General features: G+C 40.3%; 1 protein-coding gene across 5 annotated transcripts in view; it reads right to left on the minus strand.

Annotated features, from left to right (window-relative positions):
* CUL2 (cullin 2) overlaps positions 1–14,207 on the minus strand; it is a 55,315-nt gene extending 41,108 nt beyond the window's left edge. For 2 of the 5 annotated variants that reach the window (XM_049798459.1, XM_049798456.1), the window contains exons 1-4: positions 13,836–13,952; positions 10,391–10,529; positions 3,940–4,042; positions 1,933–2,027 (exon numbers count right to left, since the gene is read on the minus strand). In XM_049798459.1, coding sequence (XP_049654416.1) covers positions 1,933–2,027; positions 3,940–4,042; positions 10,391–10,509 — 317 coding nt within the window. In that variant the 5' untranslated portion in view covers positions 10,510–10,529; positions 13,836–13,952. The other 3 variants (XM_049798457.1, XM_049798458.1, XM_049798460.1) reach the window with 3 other exon arrangements.
* Between the last annotated feature and the right edge of the window lie 1,752 nt (positions 14,208–15,959).

The raw sequence follows: 15,959 nt of genomic DNA on the forward strand, positions 1-15,959 counted from the left end.
AATAGGCTTGCATTTAAAAATAACATTAAGATTACTAGCAGTAAAAATTAATCAGTTTTCATTGGTGGAAAAATTATACAAATTAGATCCTGGCATACAACAGAGTTGACTAATTTATGATGCTTTTTTGAGAGCAGGTGTGCAAGTAAGGGAAGAACTCCAACTGCTTTATAAAACCCAGAATATCTTCTTATCATCTTCAGAAGTACTTTCACCCAAAACATTCTCTCAAAAAACAAAAAAGTGACCTAACACTTGAAGTGTTTCCAATGCATGAAAGTCATTATGACTCTACTAATCAAGCACTGAATTATTTCTTGCCTTCATTTGAGAGGGTCTTTTAGTTCCCATTACAATGTACATTTTATTATTGAAGAGAAAAATCATACTTTCACAAAGTCACACCCTTTAGTGACTTTTAAAAGATAATATATGACAAAACTCAGAATTTCAACAGCAAGAAAAAAAGATATAACTTTGAGGTGAAATTATTTCTAACAGAACACCTAACAAGTACATTTTTTTTGGACCAAAACACCATATGTAAAGCAGGAGGAGTTAGAATGGGCAGAGCTGGCATGAAATAACTAACTTCAGAGTTTAAGAACTTGGCTTCACTGATATATGAATACCACTCTACTGATCTTATATATATGCACAGGTTGGTTTATATGCATAATAACTGACTGGAAAAGAATGCTCTAGCTTGTTTAAAAATAAAACAAAAAAACCAGGTTCACACTGCTGGAGAAGTATTTTAATTTGTTGGTTTATGACCAGAAGCACTCAAGTGCTCAGAAAAACTGTTACACAAAGCAGAATCAGTGAGATTCATACACAATAAATAGGATTCCACCCCCCCACCCCCCGTATCAATTCTCCAGTTATGGACCTACAGTTTGCAAGCCCAGAATGGACTCCATCACATTTGTTCCCATTCAGCTAGCGATAATTTAACAGATTTTACAAGATCACATACATATCTCCTAACATAATAGCAAAGGTCTTGAAACCCTTCGTAAATCCTCACATCTTACCATCAAGTAGGTTCAATATTAACAGTGCCTCATAAGTTATATTTACCTGCTGGGTATTATATGCATAATGGACACTAGAATACTCAACCTACAGAGTGGAATTAAAATCCAAATCCTAATAAATCCAAAGTTATAATATAGTTATAATTCTTGCATCTTATGAATGGCTGAGTTTTATATGCTTAAACTATCACTAGTAGCAATGAAACACATTTGCAATACAGAAAACAGTAGAAATACAAAAATAACAGGGGTTAGTTGTGGTTTTATTTATAGACTTGGCTGTAATCTACTGAAAAAAATGTAAAATTGATTGCCTGTATACAGTCTATTTGTTTCTGAAGTTCTCAGAAAAGAAATAAGCAGAAATTTTCACTCCTTCTCCAATCCCTGCAATTCAAACATTAACCTGAAAAGCAAGGACCCAAGAGCACATAGCCTTGACCAAAAGGCTCTTCTAGAAGGGACAGCTGTGTTTGCCAAGGTATGTGGCTAAGCTTTGCAACAAACCATGCTGGTTCAACTGGATGCTTCAGTACAATGCCATCCTTGTAGAAGAACACCTAGGTTTATGAGCTACTTCACTGCAGGGTTAATTAGCACCGATATATTTGGCACTCTAACATCAGAAACAACAGAGGTAGAATATATTAGTAATGAAAGAATAGTAGGAATCATCTTAGAGAATTACTTCAGTGGTAAGGAGCAGTGCACAGAAAAAAATCTGTTGGAGTATTACTCCTTTTTTCTCATGTTCTGCTACTGTAACTATATTCTCTCCAAAGCTGACCTGGGGCCTATTCAGCTTTTGCTCTCTTTGAGCAATGTTCTTCAACTTAAGCAGCAGATCACTGTAATCGTTTCAGAAGTTTAACAAATCTTTTGCAAAGCTTACCTGTATAAACAGTCCATATAGTCTGCCCCTTTGCTATACTCTTCCCAGTATCTGTGATACATAACCAGTACTTGTTCTTCAGCTTCCAGAACTCTCTGTGAAAGAAGACACACACACCCCGCTAAAATTAGTATTACAATAGCATACACACAAAGTTATAACAGGATTGTCATTTTGGAAAAACAATTACATGTTCAAAATTAAGACCACACCTAAGCTTTAGCTGGTCTAAAAATAACATTTTTGCAACGACCAGAAAACTAACAAATCTTCATAATATAAAGTTTTGGTAAGCCAGCTTCAACACCTGAAGTTGCTTTATTTTGCATTTAAAAAGAACAATCTCTATAATGTACTATTTTCTACTAATCTTTACAGCAGTACTTGCTTGAATAAGCATGGTTCATATTCCCACATCATACTGGTGGGATAACTCGCATACCTATGCCCTCACTGACACAGATAAATTTTAAATTCACGCAGCCACATGCACACTGGAGGAGTTGCCCAAATATAACCACTTAAAATCAGTATGCCTTACTGGTTAGACAAGCCCTTATACTTACCAAGAATCCTGGAATAAAACAAGTTTAACAAAGTGCAGATATGTGCAAACTTAAAACATGTCTTAAGTTCTGCAAATCTAGGCCCAAATCTTTTGGAATTTAAGCGAATCATCTAAAAAGTTGATGTACTGAACTTCAAAATATATTCATACTTCAAAGGAGTAAGTTCAACAATTTAAACTAATTAGTACGATTTTGAAGGAGGATGAGATCCTAGGAATTCAACTATAATTCTCTCTAGAGTATGTAATTTTAAACTCCAGTCCAAGCACCAAAGCAGCCTATGCAAAAATAATGTAAAAGAGAAAAGCTAGTAGACAAAACAGAATCTAGAGTGCTTTCCTCTGCAGCATGAATTTTGTGAAGGTTTTCCAGCATTATTTCAAAGACAAATGGTGGATAGTCAATTTAAAAAAAAAATGGACATATGCCTTCCGCTACTTACAACAGCTTCTACTGTGCTGGCACCTCCCTGATTATCCTAAGTGAGTTCATTCAGCTCACTATATAACTGAGAAATTTTTTGGCTGAGTTGTCTGCCAGTTTAGTGAACTGATTTAGCGTACCAAAGTGTTGGAGGTATCCTCTCTGCAACCAGTGGAACTACCCATTAAGATACCCAGCCTAGCTTGTCAAATACACAGGTACCTAAGCTCAAAAAAATTGCATCAAGCCATTTAGCAGTACTATCCAGAACTTGCAATTCTTTATTCCCTAATCAGACACCAAAGGCAGGCGGACATCTTATTTAAATCTACTTCTTTTTACTGAAATACAAGGAGACACTGTTCATCTATCCTATATATTCAACATGATGGATCATGACTCTGTAGAAATGAGCTGTTTTAGCTGACGAGACAAAAGTTAATTCACAGCTATATAGGTATAAAAGTATTGTTATTTGCCATAATAAATAATTTGTCGTTACTTCCTCCCTTCTCAGGCATTTTTGTTATTTTATTTCCCATGTATTTCAGAAACTGTCTTTAGTAGTATGTACAATCAGTTTCCAAGACACTAGAGTAGATACTTTTACATTGTAACACAGGGCTAATGACGAACTATAGCACATTTGGACAAAGACGACATTTCTGTAACTTGTTCGACTAAAAGCATTCAACAGAAAAGAACGGACTTACTTTTCAAGCCAAGGAATATTTTATATAAACCATAACTGTTGGCTTAAAAGGAAGTTCTTTCTTTTGTGTTGCATATAGACAGATACCTATATATCTGTCTACATTACACTGTGTGTTATGTGTTGCATATATCCAAGAGATTTTTATTTTTTTTTCTCCTGTCTCTGGAACTCTGTCATCTGTGATTTAGCCTCATAAAATCTGCATACTTTCATACATACAAAACAAAAAACCCCAAATGTCCCTAAAGTCAAGAAAGGACAAACTATACCTACATGTACATCAGTAACTGTATAGGTTACCTTGTGCAAATGGCGTACATGATTTTCCAAAAATATTTTAGTCTCAGTATAAAGTCTCTCTCCAAGAGGTTCAGGATAGGCCACACACAAAGCATAAATGTCTCTAAGCTCAGAGTCAAGGTTTGTATCCGCTTAAAGTGTGAAAACTTACCAACAAAATTTAAGATTTAGAGAACTTTTCTGCTCCCACACACGCATTTTAGTTTTTGGTTTGTTTGGTTTTTGTTTGTTTTTTTTTTTTTTACATTGAGCACAAGAGATAAAATGGATAATTTTCTGAAATTAGTCAAAGTCCTGATTTATGAAGAATCTAAGTTTTCAGCATCAATAATTAATTTTAAGTAGTGGAAGTTGAGAGACTGTTACAGCTGAGATCCTGGTACTTCTGGTAGCCCCACATTGACATGGCTTCTACCACTTATTTGCCATCTATGAATAATATACGATTATCTCAAAGTGAAAAAGCAGCTTTCATCCAAAATTCTTCCTCTGTATCTGCAGCCAATGTGAAACAGACTCTTTTCAGATAATGGAAAGAAGCACTAATTAGGTTAGGAACATGATTAGCCAAGTATATGGAACAGAGCAAACATGAAGTAAAGCTGACTTCCAAGTTTTCCTCCCGCAAGTCCAAAACAACTTACTGTCCCTGCATATGCCCCCCAGCTCCACTGGTAAAACCATTTTGTGGGACACTGGAAATTAAGTTATCACAATGGTGGTGTGGATGCAAAAACTTGGGTTTATTTTTAACCATTATTATCATGTCAGTAATCCTGTTTAGATCACAGCCACAGAAAACAGTTATACTTGCTCACTTAAACAGGCAGCAGCAAACAGTTAAACCCCTTAAGGTGGTTTTGTCCCTGAAGCATCTTGCAGAGCTACACCTTTCATTTGTAAGGTTTACATCAAGTTTTAAAAAAGTCACTTGATACTTTGTCAGGAAAAAAACTTACGATTAAGAACTTTGCTTTCAGAAAAGTCAAGCAAGGATTAAGTCAAGCTTCAGGTCAACAACTGTGGGAAATAAACTAGTTCTGCAAAAATTATTTTAAAACATCATGCTTATCCAGTAAGTCTAGGCACTTTATAAAACCAGCCATGCTAGAAATAATGATTTAGTATAGATTACTTTTTAAGGTAAGCTCTTTAATTAAGGGAAAACACAAGATCTGTTTTCCTCTAGCCTACCTTAAAAAAGCACAAGCCTGTGTAAAAAGAGGTAGAAGACATAAGGCCAGCTGACATATCACCTGCTTAGTCTACAGACTCATGTCAAGCTTTCATCACATACTTTTTCCCAAAAGCATGTTTCATTTTTTATATGGAAGTACTACTCAAAACAGAGAAGATACTGATGTAGGACAACTAAATGGAAAAAAGCCTTTATTTGGCAACTGGAATCTCAGAAAGCCTAATCAGAGTCTAATCTCAAGTACACTTATTTCATCCATATAGATTATCTTTATCAGAATTTTCCTAGGAATGGCAAGAAGCATTAAATGGAAACCTCAACAAACAAAACAGGCAATATGCACTGCTTTGTCACAGTAGCTAGCATTACATTGCACCAACTTACAAAGTTATGGCCAATAAAATATCAAAACAATTAAATTAGTAGTGAATGAAAGGTTCTCTTAAACAGGTTGTAAAGAACAGTTGGGTTTTGGGGTTTTTTTTGTTTGGTTGGTTTTAGTTTGGTTTCTTTTGGTTTTTTTTTAAATTTTTTTTACACATTCCACCCCCGCAACCAAATTTTGTCAGTTTAAGGATAGTACGCAGTCAAACACATCCTCAATGTAATTCAGATAGCAAGCCTCTTCACTATGCATATGATATTTCTGAGAAAGTAAATTCCAGAATTAGAAATCTTTGCAAGCTACTCGCAAGCAAAGGGGACATGATTTTTTTTTTCCTCTTTAGATCCACAACTACACTATCTGAATCACCAAAACTATTATGGATCTCTGCTACAAGAACAGCTTATTTCAAAGTTAGAGGAAACAGGTAGTCTTCGCCACAACAGCACAATAATAATGGCAGCTTATCTGACAAAAGCAGCAAACAAGTATCTCTGAATTTATCTAGCCTCTGTGCCCTTGGCTTCTGTCAGGAGTCCAGATAACTTGATAGTTATAAACAAGTTTCTTGGTTGTAATAAACCTATTTAAGAACAGGAATAGTATCTGTACTCCTTCATGAAAATGCACATCTTCCAAACATGCCTTTCCTTATTCTAGAGAACAGTCAAATTTTCTTGGAAATTAAGAAAGCTGAATCTAGTATTCTTCCTTGACATATGACACTCAGTCTGCACACCTCCTTGAAAATAAACTAATAGCTTAATGACAGAGGCCCTTCCACAGGCACCTCACACATTTTCCTGTATCAATCAAATGATAAAAATAAACACCAAATTCTACTTGCTGGATACTAAGTTTCTCTGGATTTCTGTAACAAACAGCTACCATGAGTCTCAAAAACATATTAGAGTAGCTTTGCTACAGAAAGTTCACATTCTTGCTCAGTTTGTACTAATTTATTCATCTAAATATATCTTTCAGTCCAGAATCCAAATTTAAGTGTACTGTTCAAAATGTTGTGAATCTCTTAACAAAAAAAACCACCAAAACCCACACAAAAACACAACAAACCCCCTCCCCAACCCCCAACCCTTTGAGGGCAGATGAATCATTAATCATCACTGGTATTTTACTCCATGAACTTAAAGCACGTTTTTTTAATGTTACTGTCTCTTAAAAGATCAGGAAGAAGCCTTTACTGTTCAATAATTTATCTTTAACAGTGAAAGCCATCTGTCCTTCCAGTTGAGCACATAGCTTTGCAAGGTGATAAAGGTCAAAGGAAGCTGAAGCCAAACTGCTGCTTAGGGGCCTTCACTCAGTGTTGAGAGCAAGAACATCAAAAGCCTTGTGTGATTTAAGTGCTCCAGTAGTTGCTATTTGAGGGGCATTACCCAGTAATGGGAAACTGAAGCAATTCCAAACTACAGGAAAAAAAAATAATTAACATCAACAAGAAAATACTATATCCAAGGCCATAAAATCTCACAAATATTGTCCTCAGGGCTAAAAAACCCTCTAGTTAAGACCATATATTAACAGAAGGTTTTGAATAGATCTTCTCTAGAAGACCAAAGTAGAGCTTTTGGAAAATTTCTGTGATTGTCAGTCTTCCTCTGTAACAAAATCAAAATTCATAGCGCACTTGAGGACTCACAGTCAAGAATCACGGTAACATGAACTTTATTTACTCTTCCTTCTCTTTGGGCTAGTTCTTATGTCAAAGATACATGTTTATATGTTTCTGGTTCATCATAGGATCCTTGTAAGATGGGAGATTAGAGGAGGGAGAGCAAACATGCACAGAAATTGGGAAAAAAGCAGGTGGCCATGTTGCATACTTTTAAAATAATTCTGTTTGCACTTCGGCTACCTTCCTCCCTGGGTACTGTTCATCCTATTTATTTCATTGGTGGAAAACCCAAGACAACAACAGGGATATCCTGATGTTCCACCCATTCAAAAATGTTCTACTGCTAAAAGGTAGTAATAAAAGTACAGATGAACCACTCTCTATTCAAGCTTGATCAGCCTCTTAAAGAGCGCTCCCTAGCCTACTGAACAGTTCAAAGCAAAGTCTTGAAAGTTATACAGAGCATTCATAATAACGAAATTATATATTTTATATATATATTATATATATCTCAAATAAAGAAACATAACTGTCACTCATTTACCAAATAATGAAACAACTCCAGAAACATTTCTTTCTGCAGAGGACCTTAAAGGAAATCTGAAGGTCAAAGGTGGCTCAAGATGACTCACAGTTTAAATAAAGTGACATATGGTCTTTCAAGTGATCTTTTCCAGAAGATTTTAACTCTTACACAGTTCTGGTTCCCAGCTCATTGCCGTTCTAGTATTTCAAGTTTGAGATGTAAGCTTTATTTAAAGATAAGCTATGTTTAACCATAAAATTACCAGACTTACAAAGAAAATACTGTATTCAAGACAAACAAGTTCTGGGGAAGTAGTGAGGCAAAAATTAGTTCTAGAAGTAGAATATGCACAGTACAAGCCTCTCACCCTAAAATACTATTAGTCTGCATACAACATTTGATCTCACCTGTCTCAAGCAGCACAAGACAAAGCAAACACTTCTTAGTGCTGCAGACTGAAATCATAATTCTTTGCTGTATCTTATCCTTTGTTTCCACATCATTGTTTCAGCTATAGAGAGACCACAAATACCAAGTGGTACTATAATCAATGAAATAACCTGCATAAATTTCATTAACACACAGTTCAAATAATTTGTCACCTTTTTATTGTGCTTATTAAGCAACAAGAAAAATAGAGTTAATGTGACATTTCCTTTAAAGTCCCTGTAGATGTTTAGAAACAGATGACTCCAATTAAACTGAATTTAACAGAGAATAAAGAGCTAACAAAGAATAAGACGATGTATTTTTTTAAATGCCACATCTTCCTAAAATACATCATTAATACTTTAATTTTGTTTATATATTTAAAACCTGGAAAAAGCTTTCACACCAGCTGTACAGAACAACCAGTTTCACCGAGTTGTTGAATACTCGGTGAGCAGTTTGCGCTAAAACAGAGTGGTTAAAGGTTGCAGAAGTACTAAACATTTAAGCTGGAAGTTATAAGTCATAAAAGATCCTTAGGCCATTCAGCCGTATAGAATAAGCCAAAAGGCTTATGCCTGTGCCAAATCAGTCACCAATAGTGCCACTTTCCAAGGAACATAATTACGAGATGATAGCAAGTAAGGTCTTAAGAATTACATGCCAAACGATTCTTCCAAGACTGCTTCCTGAGTCTGCTATTCATATGCATTCCCTTTCTTATGTTCAATCAACTACAGTAAATCCCAAAAGAGGATCAACAGCAGACTTGTATAGAAGGTCTCCACATAAGAAGTTACAAGTAAAACAGTGTGACAAGAGGAATCAATCCAACATCTCATTCAATTATTTTAGATTTTAATCTATTTTAGGTGCCCTTATTTAATGTTTAGAGCTTTAAGCTACAGAAGTTAACCACTTGTTGAAAGCTGAAACATGCAATTCTCAAAAACTGCTTAGAAAGAATTAATACAGCACAAATTTGTCAGCACATAGGTGCACAACTAATTAATTCAAAAAGACTGTGAATTTTGGAGTAATTTGAACTTGACTCCAAGAAGAGGTGAAGAGTCACACCCCTAGAAATGAATTACAAAGTTTTAAAATGAAAGAGCTCCTTCAAGATTATTGCACCATAGAACAAGGCTCCACAAGGACTACGAGCAACTAAATTTTTCTTTTATGTATTTATACACATGAACATACTCAAAACACAAGCACGTGGGAAAGCAGTTCTGAGAAACGGTAACACATTCAGAAAGATAAGAGACTTTAGAGTCTAGCTCCTGCACACAGAACAAGCTTCTGTTGTAAAAATCTACGTATAAGAATCTTATCAGGAGTTTCTCTTTTCACCCAGAAGAATTAACAAATCAATTAAGTCTAAACTGTTCTTCCTCCCTATAATTAAACCAAACTCAGTCAAATTACTGTGGAACAGCTGCAAAGCCTCCTAAAATTCTCTAATTATTCACCACACTGTAATGGCTAATGAATGCATAGGCACAGGGCACGATATAACTGGTTAGAATAGTTACACTTCTTTTAAGTTTCAGTGAACTCCTTTTAAATCTTGTAAAAAATTACAAGTCCATTTTGCATGTAAAATGCAAACCTTTCACTGCAACAATATATGTACAGCTGTGACTTGAACAGCAAGACCATACAATCACAGCTAGAAAGAGTAATTATTTTTAAACGTAGCTTAACTGTCAGGAATACAGAGGCAATAATAGTGGAGGGAAAGGAAGAAGGCTTTTCTATAAATCCTTGCTATAGAAAAGTCTAATATGGCAGTCATCAGTACACTTAGAAGTGCAAAGAAGAGGGAGACAGAGAGACATCTTTAAACAGAACCACCTCACCACACCCTGTACCCCCAAATTTAAAGACGTGCGTTCTCTGCCTTAGGTGTTTCCCCTGTTACACGCACACTTAAGCATAGAAGAAAAGCTCATTATCAGAATAGGGGAAATTCAATGCGTGTACTTTTGTGAAAAGCTATAGCATAAGCTAAGTATTAGAGCTACTAAAAGTGAGTAAAACTCAGACTGGTTTACTTGTTATTACCATGTTAATTTTCACATAGAATACTTCCCCAATATGCAGAATTTCCCATCCCTTTCAACATATCCACTGACCCACAGGCTTAATAACAGATAGGACCTTACAACAGGCTTCTAATCAAGACCACTGAAATTGTTACATAATGCAGGCCTACTCCATGCTAAACACATCACACAAACCCATTAAGTCAGATTTTCACTTAAAGGATACGAGAAGCGATCATTCCACGTTGCTCTTTCAACATAATCCAACATAACAACAGCTTTAATTGTTGTTAGAAGTTTGTTCCATGTTTCATCAAAGTCAACTACTCGTGGTTTCAAGGACATTGTGGGGCTTTAGTGTTAATCTGTAGAAGAATTAAACATGTCAGACAACATTGCACAATCATTTTTTAAAAAAAATACACTTCCTTTGAATTTTTCAGTTTAGACTTTGTATACTGTTGCACCACCATGATACAGCAACATGAAGAACACCCACCCCGCCTCCCCACCGTCCAAAAATCAAGCTCACAAATCCTTATTTTTAATGTTATGGAATGGAATATTAATGTTGCGTGAATAGCCTATAACGTAACACCAATTAATCTAAAAACATTATGCCTCATAACAGTGCCATATGAAGAAAACAACTTTCCTGCAAATTTTTGTTTGTTCGCTTTTATGCAAAGACTATTTCAGCTATATCTGAGAGAATTTTGGGCAGGAATACACTGAACGTATTACCAGAGTACTTGAAATTACTACTGTCAGTTTGCAACCTATGTTCACCTCAAGCTTTCATAAGACATTTTTGGTGTTACATTTAAAAAGCCACAAAACCCAAAAGCTTTGATCAGGATGACAAAAAGAAAACACATCTAAACACAGAGCATTATGCAGAGCTTGTGCAGCTTATTGCACTGTGCAGCAGGACAAATAGTGAGTTTTTTCAAATAAGATGTGGCTTGAAAATACAGAAGCTGTGTTAGTAATTTCATATAAAAAATACTGGAAGAGATTTATTGAAATAAAAACATTAAATTACTGAAATAAACTAGGAAAAAAAGTAATGTAATTTAAAAAAAAAGAGGTCCTGAGAGACACAACCATGAAGGCCTCTTCTTTGTTTCTATTTGTCTCTGTCCTATACACCTAATCTAGAAAGGACCTGATGTGTGACATTGCATACACAAAGCAAGTCTAGTTCCTGCTCAGAAACCCAACATTGTAAGACTAAAACAAAAAATTGAAAGAATACTTCTATTTCCATTTTAAATAGATGGACAAGTGAGTCTTAACTTGTCTTTCCAAATTTTCAAGGTCAGAAGGGAAAAAAGAAAGTTAGTGACTAACTTTTAGCACAAGAGGCACACCTCTGTAAGGGAAAGAATCAAATGTCATGCTAAACAACTATTTAGCAACCAGCTTACTACCTTAACCACTACTGGCTCTTAATTTTTCTCAGGTAGATTAGTTCTCTCAAACTGTAGGATATATAGCTTCTCAGTTTAAGAAAAAAATCAGATACAACTTTTATACTGCATGCATGCAAAATGCCACCCTAACTAACCAATCTCCTTAAGTGCTGTGAATTCAGGAACTGCAGAGGGTTGTTTTCCTCTACCTGCAACACAACAGTTTCCATTTAAAATGTAATCAATGTATTACCCAAACCACATCTGCCTTGATTTTATAAAGAAACCAAGTAGCAACTAAGTAATATCAAGGAAGTGGTATTATCCTAGGTTTTATGAACAGAAAACTTTTTAAAGTAGTAGTAAAGCTCAGTAAGTGGTGCATAAATATTTTCAGTTCAGCAGAAACATTTAAGTTGTTATATTTGCAACATGGTTATTACCACTTTTGGAAATAAAATCTTCAATCCGTGTATGTCAGTAGCAGCTTACTACATAGAAAATCAGTAAGAACTGACAAAACAGATATCCATCAAAGATAGTAAGTTGAAAAACACAAAACGATGTATGTTTCAAAGAAACATGAGCTTCGGTAGAAGTAAACAGCAGAGCTCACTTCCAGGAGAAGAGGAGGGGGAAAAAAAAAAAAAAAAAGCAGTAGGCTTCTGAAAACTCTAATATTATTATTATTTTTCTGGAAAACACAAGAGTATTTTCAGCTGACTCCAAGAAAAAATAATCATGGTCCACAAAAATTTTAAGAAACCTAGGAAATTCTTGTGATAATGAAGTTATACTTAGTTGAGTGTTACATTATAGGTTGCACTCTCTGAAACACACTTGGTACCCACAAGATAAAAGAACCATTCCTTCACAGATAAGCAAAAGTGAGGGGAGGAAGGAAGAGTGAAAAAAAAAGTCCTTCCCACAATACATCACACGGAATCAGTAACACTGTGTTTGATACCACCAAAACCCAATAATATGTAAAGCACTATGCATCCACATACTCATAAAGGTATTCTGGAGTTAAATAGTTTAAGAAGATGGAGTTGACTGTTATTCAGTGTTCTCTTACAGCTTTCACATCAGTATGAATTTAAACTTGTTTTATAAACATGTTAACAAACACAGTGTAACTTCTTCTGTAAGATGCTGGGGTTTGGGGGGTTTGCTGTGCTTCCATATCAGCAGTGCAGAAGCTCAGCAACTTAGAGTATTGTCTTGTACTGATGCGAGCAATCTTTAAATTATAAACTATGAAAATTACAGCAGAGCAGAGTAGCTACCCTAGGGTTCATACTATTCAGGGGGTGGGAAACCATACCTGTCTGACAAGCCCTAAGGTAAGCAGATACTGTTGAAACATATTTACACACGAGGATAACGAAAGGATGTTTGCTTCCATCACCTTATTCTTTAAAAGATAGCGCTGTCATACTGAATATCTTTGTACACGCAAATAAATGTAGGGTTTTGGCCAGCGTCAAAACATTCCCCAAATTTCCAACCTATTTAACTTTATCTCGACAAACAGCATTACAAGCTAGCGGCGGGCGAACAGCCAAGGGCAGAAGTCCCCGCGCCAAACACGTCGGCAGCGTCGCCTGCCACCACCACCACCATCCCCCCCCCCCCCCCCCACCCCCCGTGTCCCCGATACCCCCGCCCGGCCCGGCAGCAGCTGGAGGACTCCACTCCCCACGGCCCCCTCCGCCAGGCCGCGGGGGTGGGGAGGGGGGCGGGAGGGGGAACGTGCGCTCCCCACCAAAACAAAAGTGAAACTGGCTGAGGACGCACTGGGGAGAGATGACCGGCCCCGCCGGAGAAGCCGCACCGCACCGCGCCGCATCGCACCGCACCACACCACACCCTCCCCGCCGGCCAAGGGCAGGACCCGGGGCAGGACCCGGCCCCGGCCCCCGCCCCTCCCGGCGGCGCCCCGCGGGGGGAGGGCGCTGCCACACAAACGCCGCCGAGGGACGGGTGCTCGCTCGGGGCGGGCCCGGCCGAGAGGCAGACCCCGGCGGGGACGACCCCCCCCCCGGGCCGGCGGGCAGGGGGCCGCGGCGGGCGCTCCCGGCCGGGCGGGGAGGCAGGGCCTCCGTCCGCGGCCCCACAGCCGCCCAGCCCGGCCCGGCCCGGCCGCCCACAGGGCGCGGGGCCGGGGACCGCCGCCTCCCCCTCGAGCACGGGGCCCCCTCCCCTCAGGCCGGCGGCGCTCCCGGCCGGACCGGGCCGGGCGGGGGGGTTTACCTGGCGGCAAGGGGCCCGAGTCAGCGACGCCCGCCCGCCCGCCGGCCTCCCTCGCTCCCTTGCCCTGCGGCCGCGGTCCCTGCCCCGCTCCGTCCTCACAGCGCTGCCATTACCCAAGCCGCTCGCCCCTCGCGCCCCGCCCCTCCGCCGGCGCCGCCACTGCCGGGGACGGGCAGCGCCGCGGCCCCGCGCCCTTCCGCGCTGCCGCCGCGCCGCTTCCTCACCCGCCGCGCTGCGCGCCGCCGCGCCGCCGCCCCCGGGCTCTCCCCGCCGGCGACAGGATGGGCGGGGGCCGACGGGTCCCGGCGCACCGTCACTTTCCGACCCCACCCCCCCCGCCTGAGGAGAGGGCCTTGGTACAGCCCACTCTACGGCAAGCGCGGGCGGCCGTATTGCCCCGCAGCGGGCCGGCCGCGGGCCTCACGGCGCATGTCCCATCGGGCCCCCGCGCACGCGCTGCTCCTCCATCGGCGGCCGTTCCCCTCCCGCGCATGCGCGCTGCCCTCCCGCCTGGGGCGACCGCGGGCCTGAAATGGAGTCGCGGCGGGCGGGCAGGGAGCCGGCGGGACGCGGTGGCGCAGGCCGCTCTTCCGATCGCCTGTGCGGCTTCGCAGGTGCCGGGGAGGCCGAAGCCTTGGGCGGGATCCTTCCCCCGGGCGCGGGCCGTCCTCGGTCCCCAGGGGTCTGTTTGAGCAGCGTTCCGTTTCCCCAGAAGGTGGCGGTGTCCCTGTCCCGCCGCGGAGAGGTGCGGAGGGAGCAGGCGGCCGGCTGGCCCCGGCGCCCAGCGGGGACTTCCGACCGCGAATAAACCACTTCCAGCACCTGCTGAAGCGAGAGAGGGCCCCGTGCAGCGGCGGTGCCGGCACGGCCCTGGCCGCCCGCCTGCTTCGGCTGCCTCAGCAGGGCCCCCGCCGCTGGCTTTGTCGTCTCCTTGGCGGAAAACGGCAACAAAATTTTTTAACTGGAAATAACTAAGTAAAGTCACTGTGGAGACGAAGTAGTTTAAGGTCTTCACGTGCTCTGAGCGCACGTATTTTCCGTGTCAGAGACGGCCTATGTCTGATGATGCAGACGCCTCCGGGGCATGGGGCGAGTCAGGACTGAACAGCAGTCTGCTGCTCCGAGAGCCCTCGCAACTCCCTCTCGCCCCGCTTCTTGCTCGCAGTAGCTAAAGTCTGCTTCCTTCCACTTCGCAGGAAGGTGCAGGCCTGTTTCCTGAGCCTTGTGCCTGAGACAAAAGCAGTGTGTGTTTTAAAGCTGTCTCCAGCTTTCACGGGGGAAAGGCTGTGGGACTGACAGACGAGAGAGAGTGAACACCTGAAAACATGTAAAACCATAAAAAGTCAGGTGCAAAAGTGTAACTTTTTTATCGCTTTACCATGGCTCTGCAAGCTGTTTGGCAGAGGGATACCTATTGTAATTCCTAAGAGCGGGAGAAACATCTGATTCCTGAAAACCTGTTTCTCCTCCCCCTCTCCAAATGAACTGTGGGTTGGTTAGTTTAACTTGCAACGCTACAGAAACTCACACTTGAATTTTCGTGTGGCGGTTTCTTGCATCTTCCCTCTGGAAATCTGTTTTCCATCTTCTAATGCTCCTGAACCTATCCATTCTTACATACTCGAACAACTTAAAGTATTTCTTTTTAGTAACTGTATCCCTTCTCTGGGTAAAGATTGCTCTTAAGAGATCCTTTAACAGATAAGTACTAGATTACAAAGAAATACATAGTATCTCTTCAGGCTATTATATAATCTCCTTACTATTTTTCCCCTAGGTGCATGTGTACCATTATATTGTACAACATACTTTTCAGTACATGCTTTTTATTTCCTTTGAAAAAGGTATCCATGTTCAGAAAATCTTAAAAATGGCTCACTATAAATTTAGCAGTTTCAGTTTGTTTTTCTTTTCTCTTAGAAAGTTCAGGTATGTGAGGGATAGGAGGACAATATGAAAATTAGTTACTCAAAAAAGTACCAAATTCAGTGTAGTAATTACAAATATAATTGCTGCATCACTCAAAATATAACACATTTATAATTCTAACTTCTTTTTTCTGTTATTTGGAGTATGTTTCCTGCCAGAGGGAAACCTGTGTTTGATTTCAGCCCACATGTTTGT

Source organism: Accipiter gentilis, chromosome 4, assembly GCF_929443795.1.
Source record: "Accipiter gentilis chromosome 4, bAccGen1.1, whole genome shotgun sequence".
NCBI classification, from domain to species: Eukaryota; Metazoa; Chordata; class Aves; order Accipitriformes; family Accipitridae; genus Astur; species Astur gentilis.